Source organism: Ailuropoda melanoleuca, chromosome X, assembly GCF_002007445.2.
Source record: "Ailuropoda melanoleuca isolate Jingjing chromosome X, ASM200744v2, whole genome shotgun sequence".
NCBI lineage: Eukaryota > Metazoa > Chordata > Mammalia > Carnivora > Ursidae > Ailuropoda > Ailuropoda melanoleuca.
Genome location: NC_048238.1, coordinates 87,629,279 through 87,653,198, shown reverse-complemented (window position 1 = coordinate 87,653,198; position 23,920 = coordinate 87,629,279). Strand labels below are relative to the sequence as shown.

Genomic DNA, 23,920 nt, shown 5'->3' with positions numbered 1-23,920 from the left:
TCTTGGGTTTCTGGACCCAATGTCAATGTGGGAGGTGGAGTTCCCCACACCAACAAGCAATTCTCAGGACACCAGCTGGCTGTCCTACAATTCAGTTCAATTCTGACCCTATTTACCAAGAAATAGCACCCGATTCCGTGGGTTACGGGTTCAGTCCTACAAAACTGCCTCCTGCCCACTACTTCAGATGCCAGTCACCAAGTCCAAGCTGTTACCAGAGCCCCTGATGGACTGGCTGTAAATCAGAGGCTCCCACAACCCTTTTCTTCGGTTTGATTAATTTGCTAGAGCAGCTCACAGAACTGAGAAACATTTTGCTTACGAGATTACCAATGTACTACAAAAGGCTGTAACTCCAGAAGAACCGGGGGGAAGCGATACAGAAGGTGTGCTATGGGGAAAGGGCAAGGATTTTCCATGCTGTCCGGATGCTCCACTCTCCCAGCATCTCCACTTACGCACCAACCCCGAAGCTCTCAGGCCTGTCGTTAGGGTTTTTATGGATGTTTCATTACTTAGGAATGATTGATTACATCATTGGCCATTGGCAATTGATACAACCTCCAGCCCCTCCACCTTCCTCCAGAGGTTTGGAGGGAGGTACTAAAAGTTCTAACCCTCTAATCCTGTGGTTGGTTTCCCTGGCAACCAGCCCCCGTTCTTAGGTTACTAGAAGGCCTTCCAAAAGTCACCTCATTAACATAACAAGAGGCAGCTTTATCAGTCTTATCACAGGAGAATCCAAGCGTTTTAGGAGCTCTGTGCCAGGAACAGGGTCCAAGACCAAATATACAGTTCTTATAAATCACAATATCACACCTTCAGAACCTTTGAAAAGAGTTTTTCAACAGCATCTGAATTTCAGAGCACGTTATTCAGAGAAAGAGAAGCATAGCTGCCGACGTACTGACAAGCTGGGCAAGAGCATTAGGCCGTCTTCCCCAGCTTGCCTCGACCACCTAACAGTGCTCCCTGCTGGCGCCACTGCGATGACTTTATTCAGAAATGTGGTCTCGAGAAGTAAACTTCATCTATCAGACAAATAAAACCACAAATTTAGTTGAACTGGAAATCACTTGTTACTTTGGCTCTTTAACTCTCATTATGACATAAATTGTAACAGTTACAACCGTCTCCGGGAGTACATGGATATTTTACAGCTAGTGTAAATGAGCGTTATTACAGTTGGAGATATGTGGCTATAAAACCACAGGAAAGGTAGTTGAAGAAAGAACACCTGGTTACGTAAAGGTTTCCAAGCCCTGCGTATCAAAAGACAGAAAATATGTGCCTCGCTATCACTTTTTCGGTAATAACAGCAGGTTACTGTCTATTTATGTACTACAACACTGCACACATTGGCTACAGATGGCTTGAAGAGTCACGATGCCCAATTTGTGTGTATCTCTATTCCCTGAATTAAACCTACCCCTGAGACTAACAGCACTTCCTTTCAGATAATTTAAGTATCTAATCTCTAGTCTTCGGGTTAGAACTCATGGCATGGAACAATTGATAGGTCCTTTTTTTTTTTCTTTGCAGAAGCTCAAAATTAAAGGTAAATATTATAGCTGGCTGATGAAGAAACTGAACCAGAAGAGATTTTTTTAAAAGCAAAGTGCCATAGCCCAATAGAAAAATGAAACAGGAGACATACATATCACCAATAGACATTTAAAAAGATTCAACCTCACTAGTTATTAAATAAATGCAAATTTAAACCACAGTAACGTACCACTTTCCAGCTCTCATATTGAGAAAAGTTTACTAACAATGCTAACACCTGATGTTGCTAAGGATGGAAGTATAAATTTGTAGAAGCTTGGGGGCTATAAAGTAATGACTCATGTTGCATCAGGAGTCTTTGATGTGTTCTTATCACTTCACCTGGTAATTTCACTTCTTGAGTTCTGTATTAAGGAAATATTTATTTACAAAAATGTTCAACAAAATATGAAATATGAAAGAATAATGGAAAATGAAAACTCTAACTTCCAGCAATAGGAGAAAGGATAAATAATTATCATGTAAGAAGATACTGTGCAACCATTATAATCCACGTTTTAAGAATATTTAATAATACAAAGAATGCTCAAGATAAAACATTCCTAAAAAGTAGGACATAGAACTTTTAAGTACAATCCTAGTTTTATTTTTTCAATGTTTAAACCGATTATGCGTAAAAGGGAGACGAATGGGATGCAGCCAAGTATTAGCGGTATTAGCGTTGGAGGGTGAGATGACAGGTTCTTTTCTTTTTATATTTCTTTATTTTCCAATTTTTCTGCAACAGAAAAACATCTGTTTTATGATGGAGAGTGGTGTTTGAGGAAACTATTTTGAAAACTAAAGTGAGCAAGGGAAGACTGGACTTTGAAATGAGAATATGGGCTTTGCAGTTGCAGGGGTGGAAAATTTTTCTCATCTTCCTTTCTGGATTCTTTGGTTAGTCTAATAAAATTCACATGAGAGAGACTGATGAGAGGAAAACAAATTTAATTTTGTACTTATGGAGGCTCCACAAAAACACAAGAGGCTCAGAGACAGTCGAGGCAATAGGAGGCATATATATGCCCTCCTGAACTAAGGAATGGGGGAGCGGCCTGGGGCTTCAAAGGGGAGGAGGGTAATTCACAGGACAAGAATAAGAGCAAATGTTTGGTGATTAGATGTTTGTTCTGCCACACAGATAGGTCATTCAAATACAAAGTAATCTCAGGTAATAGCTCTTTTCATGAGCCAGGCCCCCAATCTAAATTCTTTTAGGTAGTTAAGGAAGAGGGGAAAGTTTTTCTTGAGCCTGCTGGGTCTTGATTGACTTGAGCTCAAAATAATACACATGCTAAAGTGGCACGTTTTGGGTGGCATATCCTGCTCCCCTTTACAGTTATCTGGCTACTAAGATAAAAAAAAAAAAAATCTGTTTGGAGCTTATATGTGGAATCAAAAAAAAAAAAAGACAGACTGAACTCAGACACACAGAACAGATTGGTGGTTGTGGGTCAGGGGGTGGGGCCAGTTAGGGAAATAGGGGATGGTGGTCAAAAGTGCAAACTTCCAGTTATGAAATAAAGACGTCCTGGGGATGTAATGGGCAGCAGGGTGACTATAGTTAATAATACTGTATCGTATATTTGAAAGTTGCTGAAAGAGTAGATCTTAAAAGTTCTCATCACAAGAAACAAAAATTGTAACTATGTGTAGTGATGGATGTTAACAAGACTTACTGTGGTGATTATTTCACAATATATACAAATATTTAATCATTGCGTTGTACACCTGAAACTAATAGAATGTTATACGTCAATTATATCTCAATTTAAAAAATAAAAATAAAATTTTTTCAATTAAAAAAAACCTTCCTGAACCAAGATTTTAAAATTGGACTCTTGAGACCCCCAGAGGTTTCACGATTGGGTTTCAGAACCCCCTTGAGATTTTATTTATAATGTACATGTATGTGTTTATGTGCATTTTTCTGGGGACACAGTATGTTGCTTTCAGATATTTAAACGGATCCTTGACCACAAAAATGAAAAATGAACCTAAAGTTTAGCTGAGTAGCGAGTGAATCAGTTTACTTCAGCTATGATTAATGTAATCAAGCCCTAATTTTTTTTCTCCCTTCCTCATTAGCCAGATGTTTAATTCCGTTCTGGATCATATTGACGAGTCCCGCAGATACAGATCGAGTACACCAAACTACAGTCACCTGCAATCTGACACATGGGCCCATTCAAAAGTCTAACCTAAATGAGAAAAATAATCATTATAGTTTTAAAGTTACAATTACCAATATTATTTTTACATTTCACCAGGTACCTGTATATGTAATCTTATTTAATTCTTAGCGCAACCCTGTGGTATGAACTGGTAATATTACTCCCATTTCACAGTTAAGAAAATTAAGCCCCTGGGGGTGCCTGGGTGGCTCAGGGCGTGATCCTGGTGTTCCGAAATCGAGGCCCACGTCAGGCTCTTCCGCTGGGGGCCTGCTTCTTCCTCTCCCACTCCCCCTGCTTGTGTTCCCTCTCTCTCACTGGCTGTCTCTCTCTCTGTCTAATGAATAAATAAAATCTGAAAGAAAAAGAGAAAGAAGAAAGAAGAAAGAAAGAAAGAAAGAAAGAAAGAAAGAAAAAGAAAACTAAGCCCCTGATAGAAGAAATGACTGATGCAGCTAATGAAATGGCTTCTGACTCCCAGGCCATTGCTGTTGACACTTCCCAAAGTCTCTCCTTTTTCGTTTGAAGGAGAGCAGAATTTGCCACCCTAAAATATGCCTTTTTTTTTAAAGATGTTATTTATTTATTCGACAGAGATAGGGACAGCCAGCGAGAGAGGGAACACAAGCAGGGGGAGTGGGAGAGGAAGAAGCAGGCTCCTAGCGGAGGAGCCTGATGTGGGGCTCGATACCAGAATGCCGGGATCACGCCCTGAGCCGAAGGCAGATGCTTAACCGCTGTGCCACCCAGGCGCCCCTAAAATATGCCTTTTTTGACATAAAGATTATTTTAGGCTTTTTTTTCTGAGAGTGTGCAGGCGCATGTGTGCGCAAGCGCGGTGGGGTGGGGGGCAAAGGGGTAGGGAGACTCCCCAGCAAACTCCACGCAGAGCGCATGGAGCCCCCCAGGGGGCTTGATCCCACCACCTCGACATCATAACCCCAAGATCAAGAGCTGAGCCAAAACCAAGAGTGGGCCGCTTGATGGACTGAGTCACGCAGGCACCCCTGGGCTGATTTTAAGAAACAGCAGACACAGAAGCTCTGAAAACTGAGGAAAAGTTAACCTTTTGTAAGAAGCATCTATGTTTGTAAGGGAAATCTCCATTTGTAAGGGTGTCTCTCGCTCTGTAACAGAAAGGGAGGATGGCTCTAAGTCTCTGGAAACTCTTATCAGCCTAAAGGCGAGGACCTAAATCTGCCTAAAAACCATACCTGGTTTATTGTGCTTTGTCTAAAAACCTCCCATAACTGACCTTCCCTCCTTCCCACCCCCAACATCTTCTTTTGTCTTTAGCTCCAGGGGGATTTAAGATGGCTGCTTCGTGATTGTGAATGCACTTGATGAGAGGAACCAAAGCAGTGCTTAAAATGTGTCTCCTGTTTTGTAGGCCCATAACCGAAACCTGCTCTCCATAGATTTTGATCATATAACTCGCACGGGAAAGATCTACGATGACCACCGGAAATTCACCCTTCGAATTCTTTATGACCAGACTGGAAGACCTATTCTGTGGTCTCCCGTAAGCAGATATAATGAAGTGAACATCACATATTCACCTTCGGGATTGGTGACGTTTATTCAAAGAGGGACATGGAATGAAAAAATGGAATATGACCAGAGTGGAAAAATAATTTCAAGAACTTGGGCTGATGGGAAAATTTGGAGCTATACCTACTTAGAAAAGGTAAGTCTGTAGGGAAAATAAACTGGTTTTGAGTTGCTGAATGAGAATATTGAAAATGGCCCTAATAACCAATCTTGGTGAGGAGACCTACAGGAGAAAAGTCTGTTCTGGCTGTTCTGCTCTATAGAAGTAACAACAACAACAAAATGTGTCTATAAGGATAAGCTGTTTTTCTGCTAAAAACTTTCCCCAACCCCACACTCTGCCAGGTACTCTTTCAAACTGAAGTCAGGATAATGGCTTAGCTTTCTCCTCATTTGAGCATATTTGTTCACACTCTTGAAAAGGTATCCTTATTATTTATGAAAGCTCATACTGAGGTAAAATAGGTAGAAAATTATAAAATTGTGTGTTAATGTATCTCAGCTCTGGAGAAGAGCCTCTTAGAGGATAAGGAATTCTAATTTTGTTGGGATAATCAGTGACATTTTAGTAGGTATACATTTGAGGACTAATTTTCACAAGTCATCAGTCTGAGCAAATGGTGGCAGTAGAGCAGCATTGGTAATAGTCCTTTGTGTGTACAGTGAGTCTCCAGCAGCACCTGTAACGGGAGCTCGTGGGCTCCTGTCTTGTGGAAATGGACAAGGATTTTAATCCCACCCCCAGAACCATTTGTCAAACAGCCCCAACACGGCAAAATGGTTTCTGGCCAGATCAGTAGCAGAGAACAAGAGAAAGTGATTTCCATCCGCCGTCTCAATTTCTGATGTCCTAAGATGGTGTCTCTTATTTCCCAAATCTGTCCATTCAACCAAATTCATCAGTCCTGAATTAATTTCTGGGAAAATTGAAAAAATGCTTTCCCTTGAGGATTCAAGGGTAATCAGAGCATGTTAACCCGTAGAGAAGTTCTTACAGAAGTCATAGGAGCTGATAGCTCACGTGACAGAGTTTCGCTATTCGCACCCAATAATGTCAGGCCTTTCTGATACACTCCCCAATGTTTTGGGGGGGGAAAAGTGTGCCAGTGGTTGGAAGTCATTATAAAATACTACTTCCCAGAGGCAGTTGCTGGGGAACTTGCCAAGTTGGAAATGCCTAGGAGATAAAGCAGAACTCCACTAGGGAGCCAGGGTAAAGAGAGTCCTGTGCTATGTCCGCCCTTTGTCTGCTGAAGAAATAGGTCAAATCTATAATCTACACTCTACACTGAGAACATCTGAATCTTACAGAGTGGGTATTTCCTCTTGAATTTTGGTAGTAGGAATGATTTGCAAAGTCCTACGGCTCATGTCCACAAAGTACTAAACTCGGTACAAAATTATTTATTTGACAGAGAGAGACAGCCAGCGAGAGAGGGAACACAAGCAGGGGGAGTGGGAGAGCAAGAAGCAGGCTCCCAGCGGAGCAGGGAGCACGATATGGGGCTTGATCCCAGAACGCTGGGATCACGCCCTGAGCTGAAGGCAGACGCTTAACGACTGAGCCACCCAGGCGCCCCTGAAAACTTACATTTTAGCCCTTCATGCAGCCTCTGTGACACCAATGAAGCAATTTTATTGTTTCTCTTTTCTGAATTAGCTGAATATTTCATCAAACGTTCCTGAGCAAAGAATCCTGTAAAGGAAACTTCACATAAGATCTCTTTGCTACAGAAACTGAATTGGCAATTTCTTTAAAAACAAAGAAGACTGTATGAGACTGCCGGTGTCTGCAGTGGACAGAAATAAGACGTGACTGGTGCATCACATATCAAGAGAAGCGCTAGTGACTTCCAAAGACTAGTTTACTGACCAGCAAGACAAGCTGAATCACTTGTGTCTTTTAGTTGACTTTTGTCCCTTTCTTGAGTTCACATTTAATTTGTTCTCTAATTAAAAGGTAGCCCTTCAGTTGGTTAAGCATCTGACTCTTGATCTCAGCTCAGGTCTTGATCTCAGGGTATTGATCTCAGGGTTGTGAATTCAACCTCCATGTTGGGCTCCACGCTGGATGTGGAGCCTACATTTAAAAAGGGGGGGGGGTAGCCCTTGACTTAAATAATTGTATTATGCAAAACTCAGAACCTGCAAAACACACAACTGTGGAATGGCTCTTTACTTTCCAAAAATCATCTATCATGAGATTGATTTTATTAATGTTATAATTACCAGTAATAATAACTAATTCAGTGAATAGATATGATAATTAAATGAAATAACTGAATATAAAGCACCCAGAACATCTAATCATAAAATAAGTTAGTTTCTCTCCATTTACACAGTGCATTATAGCATTTATTTTCCAATCGCTAACAAATGCTACTTACTGCTGCTTGAAGGGAAATTAAAACAAGAAAGAACAGAAGGAAGGAAAGGAGGAAGGGAAATGAAGGAAGGAAAAAAGAAAATTAGATCATTTTTGAAGTTGTGATTCTGGAAAATAAAAAGGGAGGGAATATTGAATTTACCAAAATCCAATTTACATATAACTTTTGCAGTGAGGTGATGAGGTTCTGTGTCTTCCTGTGCTCTTTTCAGTCCTCTCTTTGACATAGCCTTTGCTGGCACATTCTTTCACTATGTCTGGGGCAGAGCAAAGACAAAGAGACTGGCTCTTGTAGTATATTTTAAAGTAAGAATTCTCAAGCTTGAAAATGTATACCTCATTTTATGCCTCAAAATACCTCTGTAATTTACTTGCCATCCCTATACCATGAGATATTAAAAAGCAACAGCAAATATTTCACTTTAATGTGCAGAAATTTTGTAGAAATCATGTGACTTCCTCTAGAGCAAGTGCAAGTTACCTGTATCATTTTCATGCACAATGGTCTGTAGCCATTAGGAGAAAAATAATTATTTGGGTAATAGCTGTGGTTGCTTAAATGATCTCTTCGCTATTAAAAAAATCAATTATTGTTTCTTAAATTTTCTCTATGTGGTCATTAATTCTCTATCTTGATTTATGAGACTTCTCTGAGTTAATTATATTTTGAAGACTTGTGGGGCTAAAATTTTGTATTATAGTAAATGTAAATCTTTCGGTTTCCTAAAATCGTTCATAAGGACTTCATTTTTAAATTGCATTTAAAGATATTTTATAATCATTTAATAAGATGCTTTAGTCTGATACATTTACACAGAATTGCCTCTTCGGGGCTGAAATTTTCAAAGGCTGCCTGAAGGGATACAATGCGCTTTGCCTTGAGCTTCCAGGTGGCCCCACACTGCCATCTGGTGGTTCTTCAAGTGCTTTAACTTTTCAAATTTCTATCATCGCTCATTTCTATTGTTCAAATGAATATACGTGCTTGCTCTTTTTTTCTTCTTTACAATGATCTCCTTTAGGATCTCACAACCCATTAAAAAAAATACAAAGTCTCCCACTCTATTGTTTGGACTCAGAAGAAATGGCCTTTTTCCTGCCGTAGCAGCACTGTAGACGCGATGGACTCACAAGCATTGTTTTTGAACAAACTGATAATAATGCCCACCCAAAGTGAAAAAGCAGCCAAGTGAGAGCTAAATGGTATTCTGGCAACACAACAGTTACATTCACGAGATTTCTAATCACGTCATCCACATTCTTGCCATTGGCAGAAAGCTTTGCAATAGACCAGGGAGCTTTTGAGACAGCACAGCATCAGCACCACCTAGGACAGGGTCAGGCAATGGTTTACTGCAGCGCGAGGGATGAGACGGGGGAGAGAACACAACGACGATGTGCTATAAATGTTTGGCAAGGCACGCACAGCGACTGGAAAAGGCATGGCCCAGGCAGGCTGGTACTAGATAATGTGTGGGAGCCATATGGTGATTGTCCCTGGCCCGCATCACAGGTGACAGATGTCATTTGTTCGTGGCAAACTGACAGAAGAGACTGGAAAGGAGCTGAGAAATCTGACTTTGAGCATAGAGCTAATGCAGAAGCATTTTTCACCAGCTCCCCCCAGGTTCTGTTGGTTCTGCCTTGGTCAAGGAAGTGGTTCTCCCTTCATGAACTCATGCCAAGTCTCCCACCTCTGTTCATCGGGGGTTTTGGAGCTGCAGGTTGTCCCCAGGTGATGAGGTGACAGGCTTTCCGCACGCAGCTTTTATCCGCAAGGCAGAGTACTTGGTGGGCAAAAGCAGAAAGGAGGAACAAACGAGCGAATGACTGCGGACTTTGACTTCACAGTACTGACATGAGATTCAGAATCAATAATTCTCAGAAGGGAAGGGGGAATATGCGGTTCCAAGAAATATATTTAATACTAGAATACGATTTCATATTTAGAAGAGTGAAGTGTACATTATATATGCTTCTGTAATTCATATTCATAAATATTTATGTAATTTATGTTTCGAAAATGAAAAGATACCTATTGTTTTCATAACACAAACGTCAGAAAATAAAGCTCAACTAAATCCTTTTGCTTGATAGGGTAATTCTCAAGAAGGGAGGGGTAAAGCTTCCTTAGAGAGTTATAGCAGAGTCTCCAGGGGTGAGCATTTTTTATTTTTATTAAAAGAGGAGATTTAAATGCTTTTCAGTTAGAAATAGGATTGAGTCCTCTGTAAAACAGTGCTCCTTTTATGTTTGTATTTAAAGTTAAAATAAGGTAAACCAGTATCAGTGAAATACCTAATCACATGCCAGGCATTATACCGCAACAAATAACTGTTTCTGAAATACAGATCCATTTGGCAGAAAGGGCTTGCATATCCACTTTTTAATAGCATGTTCCCCTAACATAGTTTAGAACATGAATTGCTTGTCAAGTATACTCAAATTTTCAAAAAATGTCAACTGTAGGGGCTCCTGGCCGGCTTAGTTATGACTCTTGATCTCGGGGTTGTGAGTTCGAGCCCCACATTGGGTGTGGAGAGTACTTAAAAATAAAATCTTTTAAAAAAATGTCAACTGTAGTCAAAAAATAAATAAACTATGAATTGCAAAGGAATAATCATAATATTTTATATACAAACTTTTGAGGAAGACTTCTCCAATCCATCTCCATATGGATGTGACTCCACAAACAGTAACCGTTCTGGAATACTGACTTGGTTTGTTTCTCCCAGCTCTGCAAGCACCCTGTCTTTCAACTTGGCTTTCAGTGGTTCCCTGTTGCCAACATGTTTAACTTCAGTCTCCTTAAGTGGCCTCATCTCTTGCCATTCACCACCCGGCCTCAACACCCATGCTCTGGCCGCACAAAATTCCTCTCATTCCCTGAAAATCCATGTTCTCTTTCTTATCCAGACCCTCACAATGCTGTGCCCTCTGTCAGGAGTACTCTCTCCCCACCCTGCTCCCCCCACCTCCTTGCCTTCAAACCTGGCCAAGCCTTAGTCATCCTTTAGGTCTCAACATGGATGTCACTTTCTCCAGGCAGCCTTTCCTGACCTCTTAAGTCTGGCTTCGCTATTCTTCCTCTGCCGCCATAAGCACCCTGTCCTTCCTCTGTCATAACACACAGCACACTATATTGTAATTGCTTGGTTGCTTGTCATTAAACTATAAGCTCTTGGAGGATGGACACCATTACTGCCCACTACTATATCCATTAGGGTCCACCTCAGTGCCTAGCACATAGCAAGTGCTCAATAAATCTGCGCTAAATGGATGAATGTGTTTCTTTAATCTCCTTTAATCTCCCCAACTTCAGTGGTACGTACTATGCTATTCTGCCTTTGTCTCGTTTCAGTCTGTGATGCTTCTCTTACATAGCCAGCGGCGCTACATCTTTGAGTATGACCAATCGGATTGTCTGCTCTCAGTCACCATGCCGAGTATGGTGCGCCACAGCCTACAAACCATGCTTTCAGTGGGCTACTACCGGAACACCTACACCCCGCCGGACAGTAGCACTTCTTTTATCCAAGACTATAGTCGAGATGGCCGACTGCTACAGACCCTGCATCTGGGAACAGGGCGCAGAGTTTTATACAAATACACCAAGCAGGCACGGCTGTCTGAGATTCTCTATGACACCACTCAGGTCACATTAACATATGAAGAGTCTTCTGGAGTCATTAAGACAATACACCTGATGCACGACGGCTTCATTTGCACAATCAGATATAGGCAAACAGGTTTGTTGTGAAAGGGTGGTGATGGGTACAACCATATCCGTCAGTATTTTCTTATGATGTTTTGCTGGCCACAGTGTGAAATAAAAGTACTGACCTGTAGACATCCAATCCCATAAAGGTTCACTTTAGTTATTAAATTATCTTCCATTGAAAATTGAAAACCTATTACAGCCTGCGTGAAAGCTGATTCCTTCAAAACCTACCGTGCATTTCTCTGTCTCTGTCTCAGCTCTCAGAAAAGTTGAGATGTAAGAACCTGGTCCAGCTGTGTGCTCCTTCCTAACTCACTACCAGATCTCCCCAGAGATGCAGCTGCAAGAGTTGAGCCTCTGTGAAACGAGCTCAAGCCCTGTGTCTCCTCTGTGAGCCTCAGTGGATGGCAAAATACGTTCAAAAGTCAGGGCTTTTGAATATATTTCATCCTTTGTGCTTATAAAATGCCGGAAGTCAGTTACCTTAATGCTGGATTTTGTCAACACCTGACCTGCTGACTTTGTAGCACAGGTTAAATGAATTGAAAGTACTTTTGTGAGTGATTATAACAAGAAAGCATGTTTATAATAACAGTTTCATCGCCCCAAGCCACTGGATGGGTTGTTACTTATATAGTTCCTAGAATTAAATTATTCTGTAACTATATCATACAGTATTTTTTTCATATTGACTGACCACAACTATGAGAGTATGTATCTATGAGATGATAGGCCCGGGCGTGAGGTTTCAGAGGTCCATCTCTAATATCTTATTTTGAATGTAAAAGCGCCACTGCTAAAGACCCTGACACTGGATCTTTCTGATTGCTCCACATTACGCATCTAGCTCTGTTCTCATTGTTTTTATTTTGATTCCTCAGGACCTCTTATTGGACGCCAGATCTTCAGATTCAGCGAAGAAGGGCTGGTGAATGCTCGGTTTGACTACAGCTACAACAACTTCCGAGTCACCAGCATGCAAGCTGTGATCAATGAAACCCCTTTGCCCATAGATCTGTACCGATATGTTGATGTTTCCGGTAGAACAGAGCAGTTTGGAAAATTCAGTGTCATTAATTACGATTTAAATCAAGTCATAACTACCACAGTGATGAAGCACACCAAGATCTTCAGTGCCAACGGACAAGTCATCGAAGTCCAGTATGAAATCCTAAAGGCCATTGCCTACTGGATGACTATTCAATATGATAATATGGGGCGTACGGTAATATGTGATATAAGAGTGGGAGTAGATGCCAACATAACGAGATACTTCTATGAATACGACGCTGATGGGCAACTTCAGACTGTTTCTGTAAATGACAAAACCCAGTGGCGCTATAGTTATGATCTGAACGGAAACATCAACCTCTTAAGCCATGGGAATAGTGCTCGTCTTACTCCTCTCCGATATGACCTCCGAGACCGCATCACCAGACTAGGAGAAATTCAGTATAAAATGGATGAAGATGGCTTTCTGAGGCAGAGGGGAAATGACATATTTGAATATAATTCTAATGGTCTGCTGCAGAAAGCCTACAATAAGGCTTCTGGCTGGACTGTGCAGTATTACTATGATGGGCTTGGGCGACGTGTCGCCAGTAAGTCCAGCCTAGGGCAGCACCTTCAGTTCTTTTATGCAGACCTTGCCAACCCCATAAGAGTTACTCATTTGTACAACCACACGAGCTCAGAGATTACATCCCTGTATTATGATCTCCAAGGTCACCTTATTGCCATGGAGCTAAGCAGTGGTGAAGAATATTACGTAGCTTGTGATAATACAGGCACCCCACTGGCTGTGTTCAGCAGTCGAGGTCAGGTGATAAAAGAGATATTATACACGCCTTATGGAGATATCTATCATGACACTTACCCTGACTTTCAGGTCATCATTGGTTTTCATGGAGGACTCTATGATTTGCTTACTAAATTAGTGCATCTGGGGCAAAGGGATTATGATGTTGTTGCTGGTAGGTGGACAACACCTAATCATCACATATGGAAACAGTTGAACTTCCTTCCTAAACCGTTCAACCTCTACTCCTTTGAAAATAACTACCCAGTTGGCAAAATTCAAGATGTTGCAAAGTATACCACAGGTATAAAACTTTACACTACACTTGAAATAACTCCCTGGTGTTTATCACATAATCTCAGTGCCTCTGTAAATATGTTTCCTCTTCCTGCCAGTTAGCCCACAAGTTATTGTGCAGTCACTCTCTTCCTTAGTCTTCTAGAGTGAGCAGAACTGTGCAAGTGGCTTGAAACATGATGCTTTTGCGTCCCAGGACACCTTTCCTTTCCTTCTAAGCTTTCTGTTTGTAGATTTCACTCTTAAAAGCTTATACGAGGGGCGCGGGGCGCCTCGGTGGCTCAGTGGGTGAAGTGTCTGCCTCAGGTCATGACCTCGGGGTCCTGGGAACGAGCCCTGTGCGGTGCTCCCTGGTCAGCAGGAAGTCTGCTTCTTCCTCTCCCTCTCTCCCTCCCCCTGCTTGTGCTCTCTCTCTATCTCTCTCAAATAAATAAATAAAATCCTTTTTTTAAAAAAATCTTATATGAATAATTTCATAAAGGAAAAATTCAGGATTATGTTCCATCAAATAAGTCTAATATTAGGGTCTGTGTGGCCTCGGTACCATTACCACATTAAGAGTTTCAGTGCTGTACACTGAACCTATCTCTGTGATTATCCAAGAATCAAAAGGTTTCCCTGTAGAGAGAGGGTCATATGTTTTAGAGCAGGTGAAAGAATGGGGAGTTTTATCCCTAACTTCCCATTGGCTGAACATTTTAAAGGCAGGGGAGGTATTGTTCAAGCTTTCCACAAAGGTTGTAAAGTATGGGCTTCATCATTTTTTTTTTCTTTTATATTTTGTGCCTCACAGACATTGGAAGTTGGTTGGAGCTATTTGGTTTCCAGTTACACAATGTTCTACCTGGATTTCCCAAACCAGAATTAGAAAATTTGGAATTAACTTATGAGCTTCTGCAGCTTCAGACAAAAACTCAAGAATGGGATCCTGGAAAGGTTTGTAAAAATTTTACCATCTCTATTCCTCCATAAAAACAGAAGAGCATCCAACGCCATGAAATGACATTAACATGTATTTGCTTACTTATTTTTCAGTTGTCTTGATTTTTCACTGAATTGTCCACAATTAATGAGGAGGTAGAAAAAAGCTTCCATGAGGAAAGGGTCAGGGAATTGGAGCTTTTAGAAAAGACAAGACTAACATGGAATTTGATGACCTGCCGCGGTAGACAAACAGGAGGAACTAAACTTTTAAAATTCTGGAATGGGCTGCCAAGGGCAATTATGGATTCTGTATAGAGAAAACTGTTCACTGACAGACATAAAAACTTCAGATTTCCAGCAGAGAAATAATTTAAGGCGTAGTGAATTAAAAGCATAGGAAGAACAGAATTAAATTATTCTGACAAAAAGTATGAAAGAGCAATGAAGTGAAAATAATAAATACTATAGGGATAAAGTCTCTGGGAAAATAGGAATACCAAACTATTCACAGTTCAGCAGATAATTTCATCAAGGGTATGAGGTTCAAATGAAAACAAGGAACTTTTTCTTTCAATTGAAAGAAATGAGGAGTGTCTCTTTGCAAAAAAAAAAAATACTTCAGGACAATAAAACTGAAATTTGGATGGGAGGGCTTAAAATGTAAGTGTAAAAAATTAGGGGTGCCTGAGTGGCTTAGTTGGTTAAGCGTCTCCCTTCAGCTCGGGTCACGATCCCAGGGTCCTGGATTGAGCCCTGCATTGAGCCCCTGCTCAGCGGGGAGTCTGCTTCTCCCTCTCCCTCTGCCCCTTGCCCTCCCACCCCTCCACCCCACTCATGCTCTCTCTCTCTCAAATAAAATCTCTTAAAGAAATTATAAGGGAAAGGCAAATCTAAATAGATACTATAGGCTTATTGTGTTTTGTAAAACATAATATGTAAAAGTAATTTTGTAATTAAAAAGTAATTAACAGTCCTTTTTATAATTAAAAGTCCTTTTAAAAAGTTAATCAAAATGTTGAAATTGCTGAAGCTTTGTTGTAGATACTTGGAGGTTCATTATTTTCTCTTTATTCCCTAGTATGTTTGAAAATGCCCCTAACAAAAAGGGGTTTTTTTTTAAGCCCACATAAGAAATCAGTGAAGTTCTTGCTGATTAGCTGAGTTGTGTGAAGGCCATAATCTGTTTAAAAGCAAGAATAATGCCTTAAGCCATCTCTGCTCCTCCCTGTGGCTAATGTATCACACCACATACAGTAACAAACAGCTCGTCAGTTTTAGTTACATTAGTGAAGTCGGAATGTCTTTGGGGGGAGCTGGACCCACTTAACTTGAAGAGACTTCTAACTCTGAGATTCTGTGATACCAAGTTTGAACATGCTTCCTTATGTTTAACTCACCAAGACCTCAAGAAGTATATGCCAGCTGACCAAGTAACCTGTTAGTCTTGTCTTTGCCAAGTCTCTGATGAAGAGATTCCAGATCTGACTTGTTGTGAAATCACTCACCAGCACAGTAAAGCAAGAAGGTGCTTTTCACAATCACCAAGCATTTGCGCTGTGTCTTTCTTCTTTCCTAGACTATTCTAGGTATTCAGTGTGAGCTCCAGAAACAGCTCAGGAATTTCATTTCCTTGGACCAACTTCCTATGACTCCCCGATACAGTGATGGACGGTGTCTTGAAGGAGGGAAGCAACCAAGGTTTGCTGCCGTTCCTTCTGTTTTTGGAAAAGGTATAAAATTTGCCATCAAGGATGGCATAGTAACAGCCGATATTATAGGAGTAGCGAATGAAGATAGCAGGCGGCTTGCTGCCATTCTCAATAATGCTCATTACCTGGAAAACCTACATTTTACCATAGAGGGGAGGGACACTCACTACTTCATTAAGCTTGGGTCTCTGGAGGAAGATCTGGTGCTCATCGGTAACACTGGGGGGAGGCGGATTCTAGAGAATGGTGTCAATGTCACTGTGTCCCAGATGACTTCTGTGTTGAATGGGAGGACTAGACGGTTTGCAGATATCCAGCTCCAGCATGGGGCTCTGTGCTTCAACATCCGGTATGGGACAACTGTCGAAGAGGAAAAGAACCACGTGTTGGAGATTGCCAGACAACGCGCTGTGGCCCAGGCCTGGACTAAGGAACAAAGAAGGCTGCAAGAAGGGGAGGAGGGTATTCGAGCATGGACAGAGGGGGAAAAGCAGCAGCTTTTGAGCACTGGGAGGGTACAAGGTTATGATGGGTATTTTGTTTTGTCTGTTGAGCAGTATTTAGAACTTTCTGACAGTGCCAACAATATTCACTTTATGAGACAGAGCGAAATAGGCAGGAGGTAACAAAAACAATTTCTGCCTTTGCGTCACCAAAGACTGCCTGTTTTTAAAACACAAAATGGTTTATTGTATTGGTTTTCTAGATCAGAACTCTGTATATGTAAATATGGAGGAAAAACATATCCAACTGCCTTTCAATGTGACGGAAGATGGTATTTTAATATTGTTTGTTTAAACTCTTTAAGAAATGACAGAGATTTTTAGTTCTTGTGTGGCAGTATTCAAAATAACACAAGTAAAACAGCTAAAAAAAAGTTTTCAGAAAGCACCACTTTAAATTTATCGAGCCATGCGTATGTTCAAATATAAAGGACCCAAGGTTCTCTATCTCTATTGTGACACGAAATTTCACATTTAACTGTTGGCAGAATTTGTGGGCTATTTGAAAATGTGGTGCAATAGTATTCTGAACCTTGCATTTCGAAAAACTGCCAGCCCTTTCACATTTTCCAGATCCGTTATAGGAAACTTACAAAGAAGTGTAAAATGCCACCATCTCCCAGAGTCAGGACCCATTCACCCTTCCTCCCTGATTATTCCTCCTTGCTTGTTAAAGTAAATGCCATGTTGTTGTGCTGTGTTTTGGCGTGTGGTGGCTGGGTTCTGCCTACCACGTTTCCCCGTGGGTATGGTAACCAGACTGAATTGCCGCTATTTGCTTGTGTGTACATGATACCAAGGCAGCTGGCCAGTGTAACTTCTCCCACATAACCTGTTTTGACTACTTTTTTTTTTAACCAAATTGTAAGCATAGCTTTTATTAACCTGGGTAGGAATTTCTCATATATAGGGTGTGTTTTTGGTCATAGTTTCACATTAGTGATTCCGTATTGATACACTAATCCAATGGTTTTGTGCACACAAAAGGTAATTTACTACAAATGATTCTGGTACATAAAAATAAAAGAGGATTTAGCAGGCATATATGCCTGGGATACTGATAAATACGTTCACTACTACTGCAGAAATTCACAAGAGCCAAAACCTTTATAAAAACAGACCTAGTACTATGACGAAAGGAAAGTACCAAAGGGAAGACCAAACCAAACATCACAGTAGTTGCTGCCACATTGATTCATCCCACTTAGATTTATCTTTCCAATGTACAATTCTGTATTGAACATCTCCCAGCCACAGTCAGGAAATTTAATTAAGCGAACCGTTTCCGATCTAAAACATTTCAACTCATCATAGAGAGGCAGACTGTTTTTTACTAAAATAATTTATACGGTTAGTTATTTTAGTTCTCTGTCTTTACCCATGCATTTTGATTTAATCATCTGTCCTGCCTAGGAAAAGAACTATTTTCCAGGAAGGGTTATTTTGTTCCGTGATCAGTTAAACTTTAGAAAAAGATCAAGATTAGTGGTAATATCAGCTGCAGTTTCTCAATCTTTATGAATCCTGTAGTAAAAAGAAGCCCCTTGGGGAGCTGCAAGATTTGTGCCCAGTGACAAAGAGACAGTTGGTAAAAACGCTGTGTAATTGTAAGTTACCACAAATGAAAATACGCGACAGCACGATGTGGCCTGCTGAAAATTCCCCTGAGCCAGCTTCAGCACCTTTCATCCCTGGGTCTGCACATTCGCTATGTCGGAAGAATATATGATGGAATGTTACAGTTTGGATTCTTTCCAGCCAGTACCTAAATGCAGTGTGGGGTCATTGCCTTGCTTTGTGAGGACAGTCTTCTTTGAAAATATGCAAAGTCAGAATTCAGGCTCCTGTTAAGGTTTTTTAAAGAGTCTGACTCCTTACTCCACCAAGTAGAAGGAGGGAAAGGCAAGGACCTGCAGACAGAAGGGAAGGGTGGATCCAAACATTTCATTTTCAAAAACTTCACATTGGGATTACACATTCTGACACATGTATTCCGAGAGAAACAGAGAGAGAGAGAATTCATGATGAACTCCTCTCTCTTTTTAATTGGAAGCACACCAGCTCAAGAGATTATTGATACAGACTACAATCATATTACTGTGTTTTTTTCTCCCTGGATCAGGCCTGTGTTAGTGGTACAATATTTATTCAGGACCGTATTCTAAAATTATGACAAACTTGTTGAAAGTTTGAATACCTCCACACCAGCCTAAAAATGGACCTTAAGTTCCTAGAACCTCTGATGTTCTTTTAAATCAATGGAAAAATTATTTGCGAACTGTATATAGAGAGTGCATTCATAAATGTGATGTTGTATTTTATCGCTAATCCAAGATGCCAATATTAGAGTCTATTTTGCTTATATTTTAAGCGATTATTATACTTTTTTGCAATTCACTGTTGATGTATCATTTCAAACTGCTTTAAATATCCATTAGAAAAAAATATTTGAAGCTTTTACTTAATAGTAATTACCTTGAACTGTGCATTTCTAGTTTGTAATACATATTTATTTAGTTTGTGCCTTTAGTTTCTTAAAGTTATATTTGTATTATATTCAGGAAATGCACTTTTTATCACTTACAGCTGTGGTTTTAATACTGCCTTCAACTATTATTATTCTCTTTACCACTTCCAAAGTTTTTGGGAGGAAAGAGAAAAAAACCCAAAAGGTTAACACCAATGAACAGTAAATCTAAGAGAAACATTTTGGCATTTCTTAATAAGAACATGGAGATATTGGGTATACCGTTCAGCTGAATACAAAGAATGCTTTCATCGATTTGTAATTCTGAAGTTTAACTTGACGAGAGGACAATTTGTTTGCATTTTCTGATGAAAGTAAATGCATCTTAAAGAGAAATATATGAAGTTCTCATACCCAGAGCACAGGCAGCTGACACTGCACAGCCACGCACCATTCAAGTAAGTTCGAATGGGAGCACGCTAGTTGGGGCTCTCATGAAGAACGTTCTAGGCTGGAAGCAGAGAATACTCTGTGGTGGTTTCTTTTTCCTAGTTAGGCCCATTTTATTTGTGCTGTTTTGTTTCGTTTCGTTTTGTTTTTACTCTTGCGCTATGGTCTAGAGAGCCAAATGAACTGCAAGCTTTGCAGTTTAACAGACATTTAAATACATGTATTTTTAGTTGTCATTCTAATCATCATTGATTAGAAGCATGACTACTGAAAGAAAGGGAAATAAAGCCCAATTCATCCTAATTTCTAGCAAAGCACTCACCATATAAATAGGCATATGTTTTATTTTTAACCCAGCAAAATACTGTATGAAATAAGTGTGTCCTTCACTGTCAATTTATCTAGAAGACCTATAATATATAGACTATATATATATATAATATAATATATATACAACATAGCCAAATGTATAAAAACTTGACAATGTATAATTTGGAATTCACATGCTAACTACATAGGTATAAAATTGAATGATAGTTTTTCTAAGATTTTTCTTTTTCATAACTGTTGACACAGTTTCAAGCATTCTATCATGTTGTTCCTACTCTTTTTTTCTTTCCTTTCCTTTTTTTAAAATCTATTTTTAAACAGACCAGGCCCCACTGTAATATCACCTGAGAGAGGGAGAAGTTTTTGCATTTATAAAGATACATTCTTGTAAGGGTAATTGTAATGGGAGCAAAAGTACAGTAATCAAGTATTGAAAGACACTTTGGGAAGAGACTGGAGTGTATTCTAGCTCGTGGAAAGACAGAAGGCTACAGATTGGGTGCAACATTCTTGTGTTCTTGGAGGAACTCACATACACATAGCTGACCTGACTAGTACTTCAGATCTCAGACTGCTCTTCCACAGCCTTCTGTAAGGTTCTTTATTCTGCAAAAGAAAAAACAAACAAAACAAAACAAAAGAAACACATAAAAAAACATTTAAAAAAAGCAAAAAACAAAAAACACAAAAAAAACACAAAAAAGCAAAACAAAACAAAAAAAAAACAGAAAACAACAAACAACAAAAAAGAATTCAACCACAAAATAGTGACTGTTATTTCAGTGTGTCCTTCATGTGAAAGCTATTAAGGACCAAACCTACTACTGTGTGTAAGAAGAAATTACTTCCTAAACAGTAACTGAAAATAGTTAGTTAAACTTGCTGTGGATTTTGTCTTGGCAGTTGTCATCTTACATTATTTGTCAAAGGAAATGTGTTTGGCAGTTAAAAATCTTTCCTTAGATTTAGTGGTGGACTTTAACCTCTTAAATAAATGTTAGTATACAGATTGTGTCCTTGAAAAATATTTTACTTGTATGAATCATGACAATGTCTAAATCTTTACTATTCTTCTGGCAAAAGCATCGGTAAGAGAGAGGGTGAAAAAGAGAAGTATAGCCTTTACGTCAGAAAAATATTCTTTTTAGCTGCTTACTTTCTCATGAACAGTAAAGATGTTTACAGTGTATGCCAAGATTTTCGGTTTCTATATAACAACAGTTAGAGGTTCTAATCATACTGAAAATTGTGTTATAATGGCCTGAGCCATGTTGCTAGGAAACAATAGGTTCCAATTTTGTATTCCTGCTCTCACTCCTGTGCTGAAAAGTGACTGGATACTGTACAGGTTCATGTTCTCTGGCTGCAGTTAAACGGTCTTTTGCATTTTGCTCTGGCTTTCAGGCCAGAAGCACGCATTTTTCTACAAGAGCATCACAACAACATGCTGTAAATACTTAAAGTTAAACATTATGTGTCGATATTTGAAAGAAAAAAGTACTTTGAATATTTCATTTTTAAAAAATAAAATTGCAAATGAACACTGTGTCCCATTTTATTCATGCGCCAAGCTGCATTCTCGAGTCTGTCTGGTCACCTGAGAATTGAAAAGTAGCTCCCTAACAGGGAACAATAAAACCGCATCATCTTGAAAATGAAGGTGCAGAAATCAAAAAGGCACTAATCCTAAGCAGATGTCTCTTCATTTTTATTTTTCGTACAAATAGGGATCTCTGACACAAATGTCCATTTAATAAAAAAAGAAGAGTAGCAGTTGCAAGCTTAAATGCCTCGAGGCTATTACTTTAAAAAGGTTTCTTTCTCTTGTTGATGCCTTTCTGAGCAATGGAAAGAAAATGAAGAATTGCAAAATGGGTGGGGGAGAGCTAGGAGAGCAGAGTGAGCAGATGCCTTGGCAAAAAAGCCAATGGGGGAAGAGAGGCAGTCAGGAAACACTAAAAAACAACAGCTCGCACGTCCTGGGCAATTCCAATGGCCAATTGGCATTTATTTTTCACAAGAAGGTATTTACGAGTGACACTGGGAAAGCCGGCCAATAGATCTTGCAAAATTCAACTTGATGGTAATGGGGCACACATAGTCCAAACAACCTGCTTGTTTCTGAAACTTACTTGGAATCCTGGAATTTACATCATTCTTAAATGCTCTGCTGCCTTTTTATGCAGTGATATATACAGGAGTCTCCCCTTATCTGCAGTTTCACTTTTCAGGGTTCCAGCTACCGCAGTCCCACAGTCAACCACAGCCCAGAGGCCGATGACCCTCCTCCTGACGTTGTCAGAAGGTCAAGAGTAGCCTAACGCTGTCACAGTGCGTGTGTCATTCCCCTCACTTCCTCTCATCACACAGGCATTTGATCACCGCACATCACCGCAGTACAGTAAGCTATTTTGAGAAAGACAGAGACCACATTTGTGTAACTTTTATTACAGTATATTGTTATAATTGTTCTATTTTCTTAGTAGTTATTGTTGTTAATCTCTTGCTATGCCTAATTTATAAATTCAACTTTATCACAGATATGTACATATAAGAAAAAACATAAAATTTGGTACTATCCATGGGTTCAGGCGTCCATGGGAGTCTTGGAATGTATCCCCGCAGATGGAGGGGCCTACTGGGACACAGATACAGTGAAAAGATTCATGGAGCCGAAGACAATCCCAGTGGTTCCAACACCACCGATCAACAAAAAGCAACACGGTCATGGGTGGGGGGCAGAAATATTGGTATCACCTGGTCATTTTTTTAAAAATACCCATCCCACCCCACCCTCAGTGTGCAAAAAGAAAGAGGCAAGAACGCCTACACTGAGAGAATGATTAAACGAGAAGAAATTTCTCCATATTCCTTCCCTATTCACCCTCAGTATTAGAGATCTTTGAATATCAGTGCTATTTAAATTTTTAGCAATATTACTTCCTTAAATTTATATAATTCTAGTACCTCAGTAATCCTGGGAGGTGAGCAAGACTTCATTGTTCCTACTTGGCAAATGCAATAGTAGTACCAGACTGACTTACCTAAGGTCACACGGATAATCTGACAAAGCTGAAAAAATTCAAATCTCAAGTGTTATGTTGATGGGCTCTCTCCAGTCCATCAGTTTTGTTATATTTTTCTACCTAAAAATATTCATTTAAGAGGCCAACGACCTAATGATGAAAATTCTACCTTTTACCACAACTGTAGCCAATGACCCCAAATTATGAAAGTTTCCAAACTGGGTGGTTTAACTTCACCCCTAGCTGCAAACTCTAAAATAATGGTACCCCATTTACTGCAAGGACAAACATAGGCGACAACATTGAATTTATAGCTAACAGGAAGACTAGGCATCCTGTAACCTTGAAATGCTCAAGGGCAAATCTGGATTTTATTATTAATAGACTCTGGATTCTGAACTCAATAACGTGAATCAAATAAAACACGAGCTGATGTCTAAACCTTAACAGATTTTAAAGCTATGTCTCACATTTTTAATTCTCTATCCATTCTACCACAAATAATGTCTTCAATCCAGCCCTCCATTTATACTAGAAGTCTTAATCGAGGCATCCTCTGTAGACTTATTCTACCTACGTACTACCACAGAGCTTACTTGCTTGTAATAGCCAAACTGACAATTACCTAAGCCTGTCTCCCTTACTGACCTTATCTCTTAAGAACAAACTCAGAGGAAATGAATGAGTGTTTGATAAACTGTCATGTTCCTTGTGGGCTTGCTGACACACTTTTTTTTTTCTGAAGAAAGGTGTACACTTGGAAATATATGTGCATTTTTCTATCTTGACTCAGCATCTTACAGGTATATGTTAGCATGGCAATATTTTACATATGGCAAGGATATGACCTTTGTGTAAAGCCGCAAGCTATTATGTACTGGGAAATAGCAAGAATGCTTATGCTGGGAGAGAAAAAGTGAAAAAAACTTTATGAGTAAAAGACCAGCAAAAGAAGACAGTGGGTAGGCACATCAATTGGAAAGTTTGACAGTAGCAGACTCAGAAAAGCACTTACCTTTTTCAGGGAATCTGTCCA

The 23,920-nt window shown here is 39.8% G+C and overlaps 1 protein-coding gene across 1 annotated transcript in view; it reads left to right on the top strand.

The window, feature by feature from the left end:
* The window catches only part of TENM1 (teneurin transmembrane protein 1), a 761,614-nt gene extending 744,735 nt beyond the window's left edge, over window positions 1–16,879 (top strand). The window contains exons 30-34 of the mRNA XM_034649058.1: window positions 5,113–5,409; window positions 11,021–11,408; window positions 12,262–13,482; window positions 14,269–14,411; window positions 15,976–16,879. Coding sequence (XP_034504949.1) covers window positions 5,113–5,409; window positions 11,021–11,408; window positions 12,262–13,482; window positions 14,269–14,411; window positions 15,976–16,734 — 2,808 coding nt within the window. The 3' untranslated portion in view covers window positions 16,735–16,879. The remainder of the gene's footprint in view (window positions 1–5,112; window positions 5,410–11,020; window positions 11,409–12,261; window positions 13,483–14,268; window positions 14,412–15,975) is intronic.
* The last annotated feature ends 7,041 nt before the right edge of the window (window positions 16,880–23,920 follow it).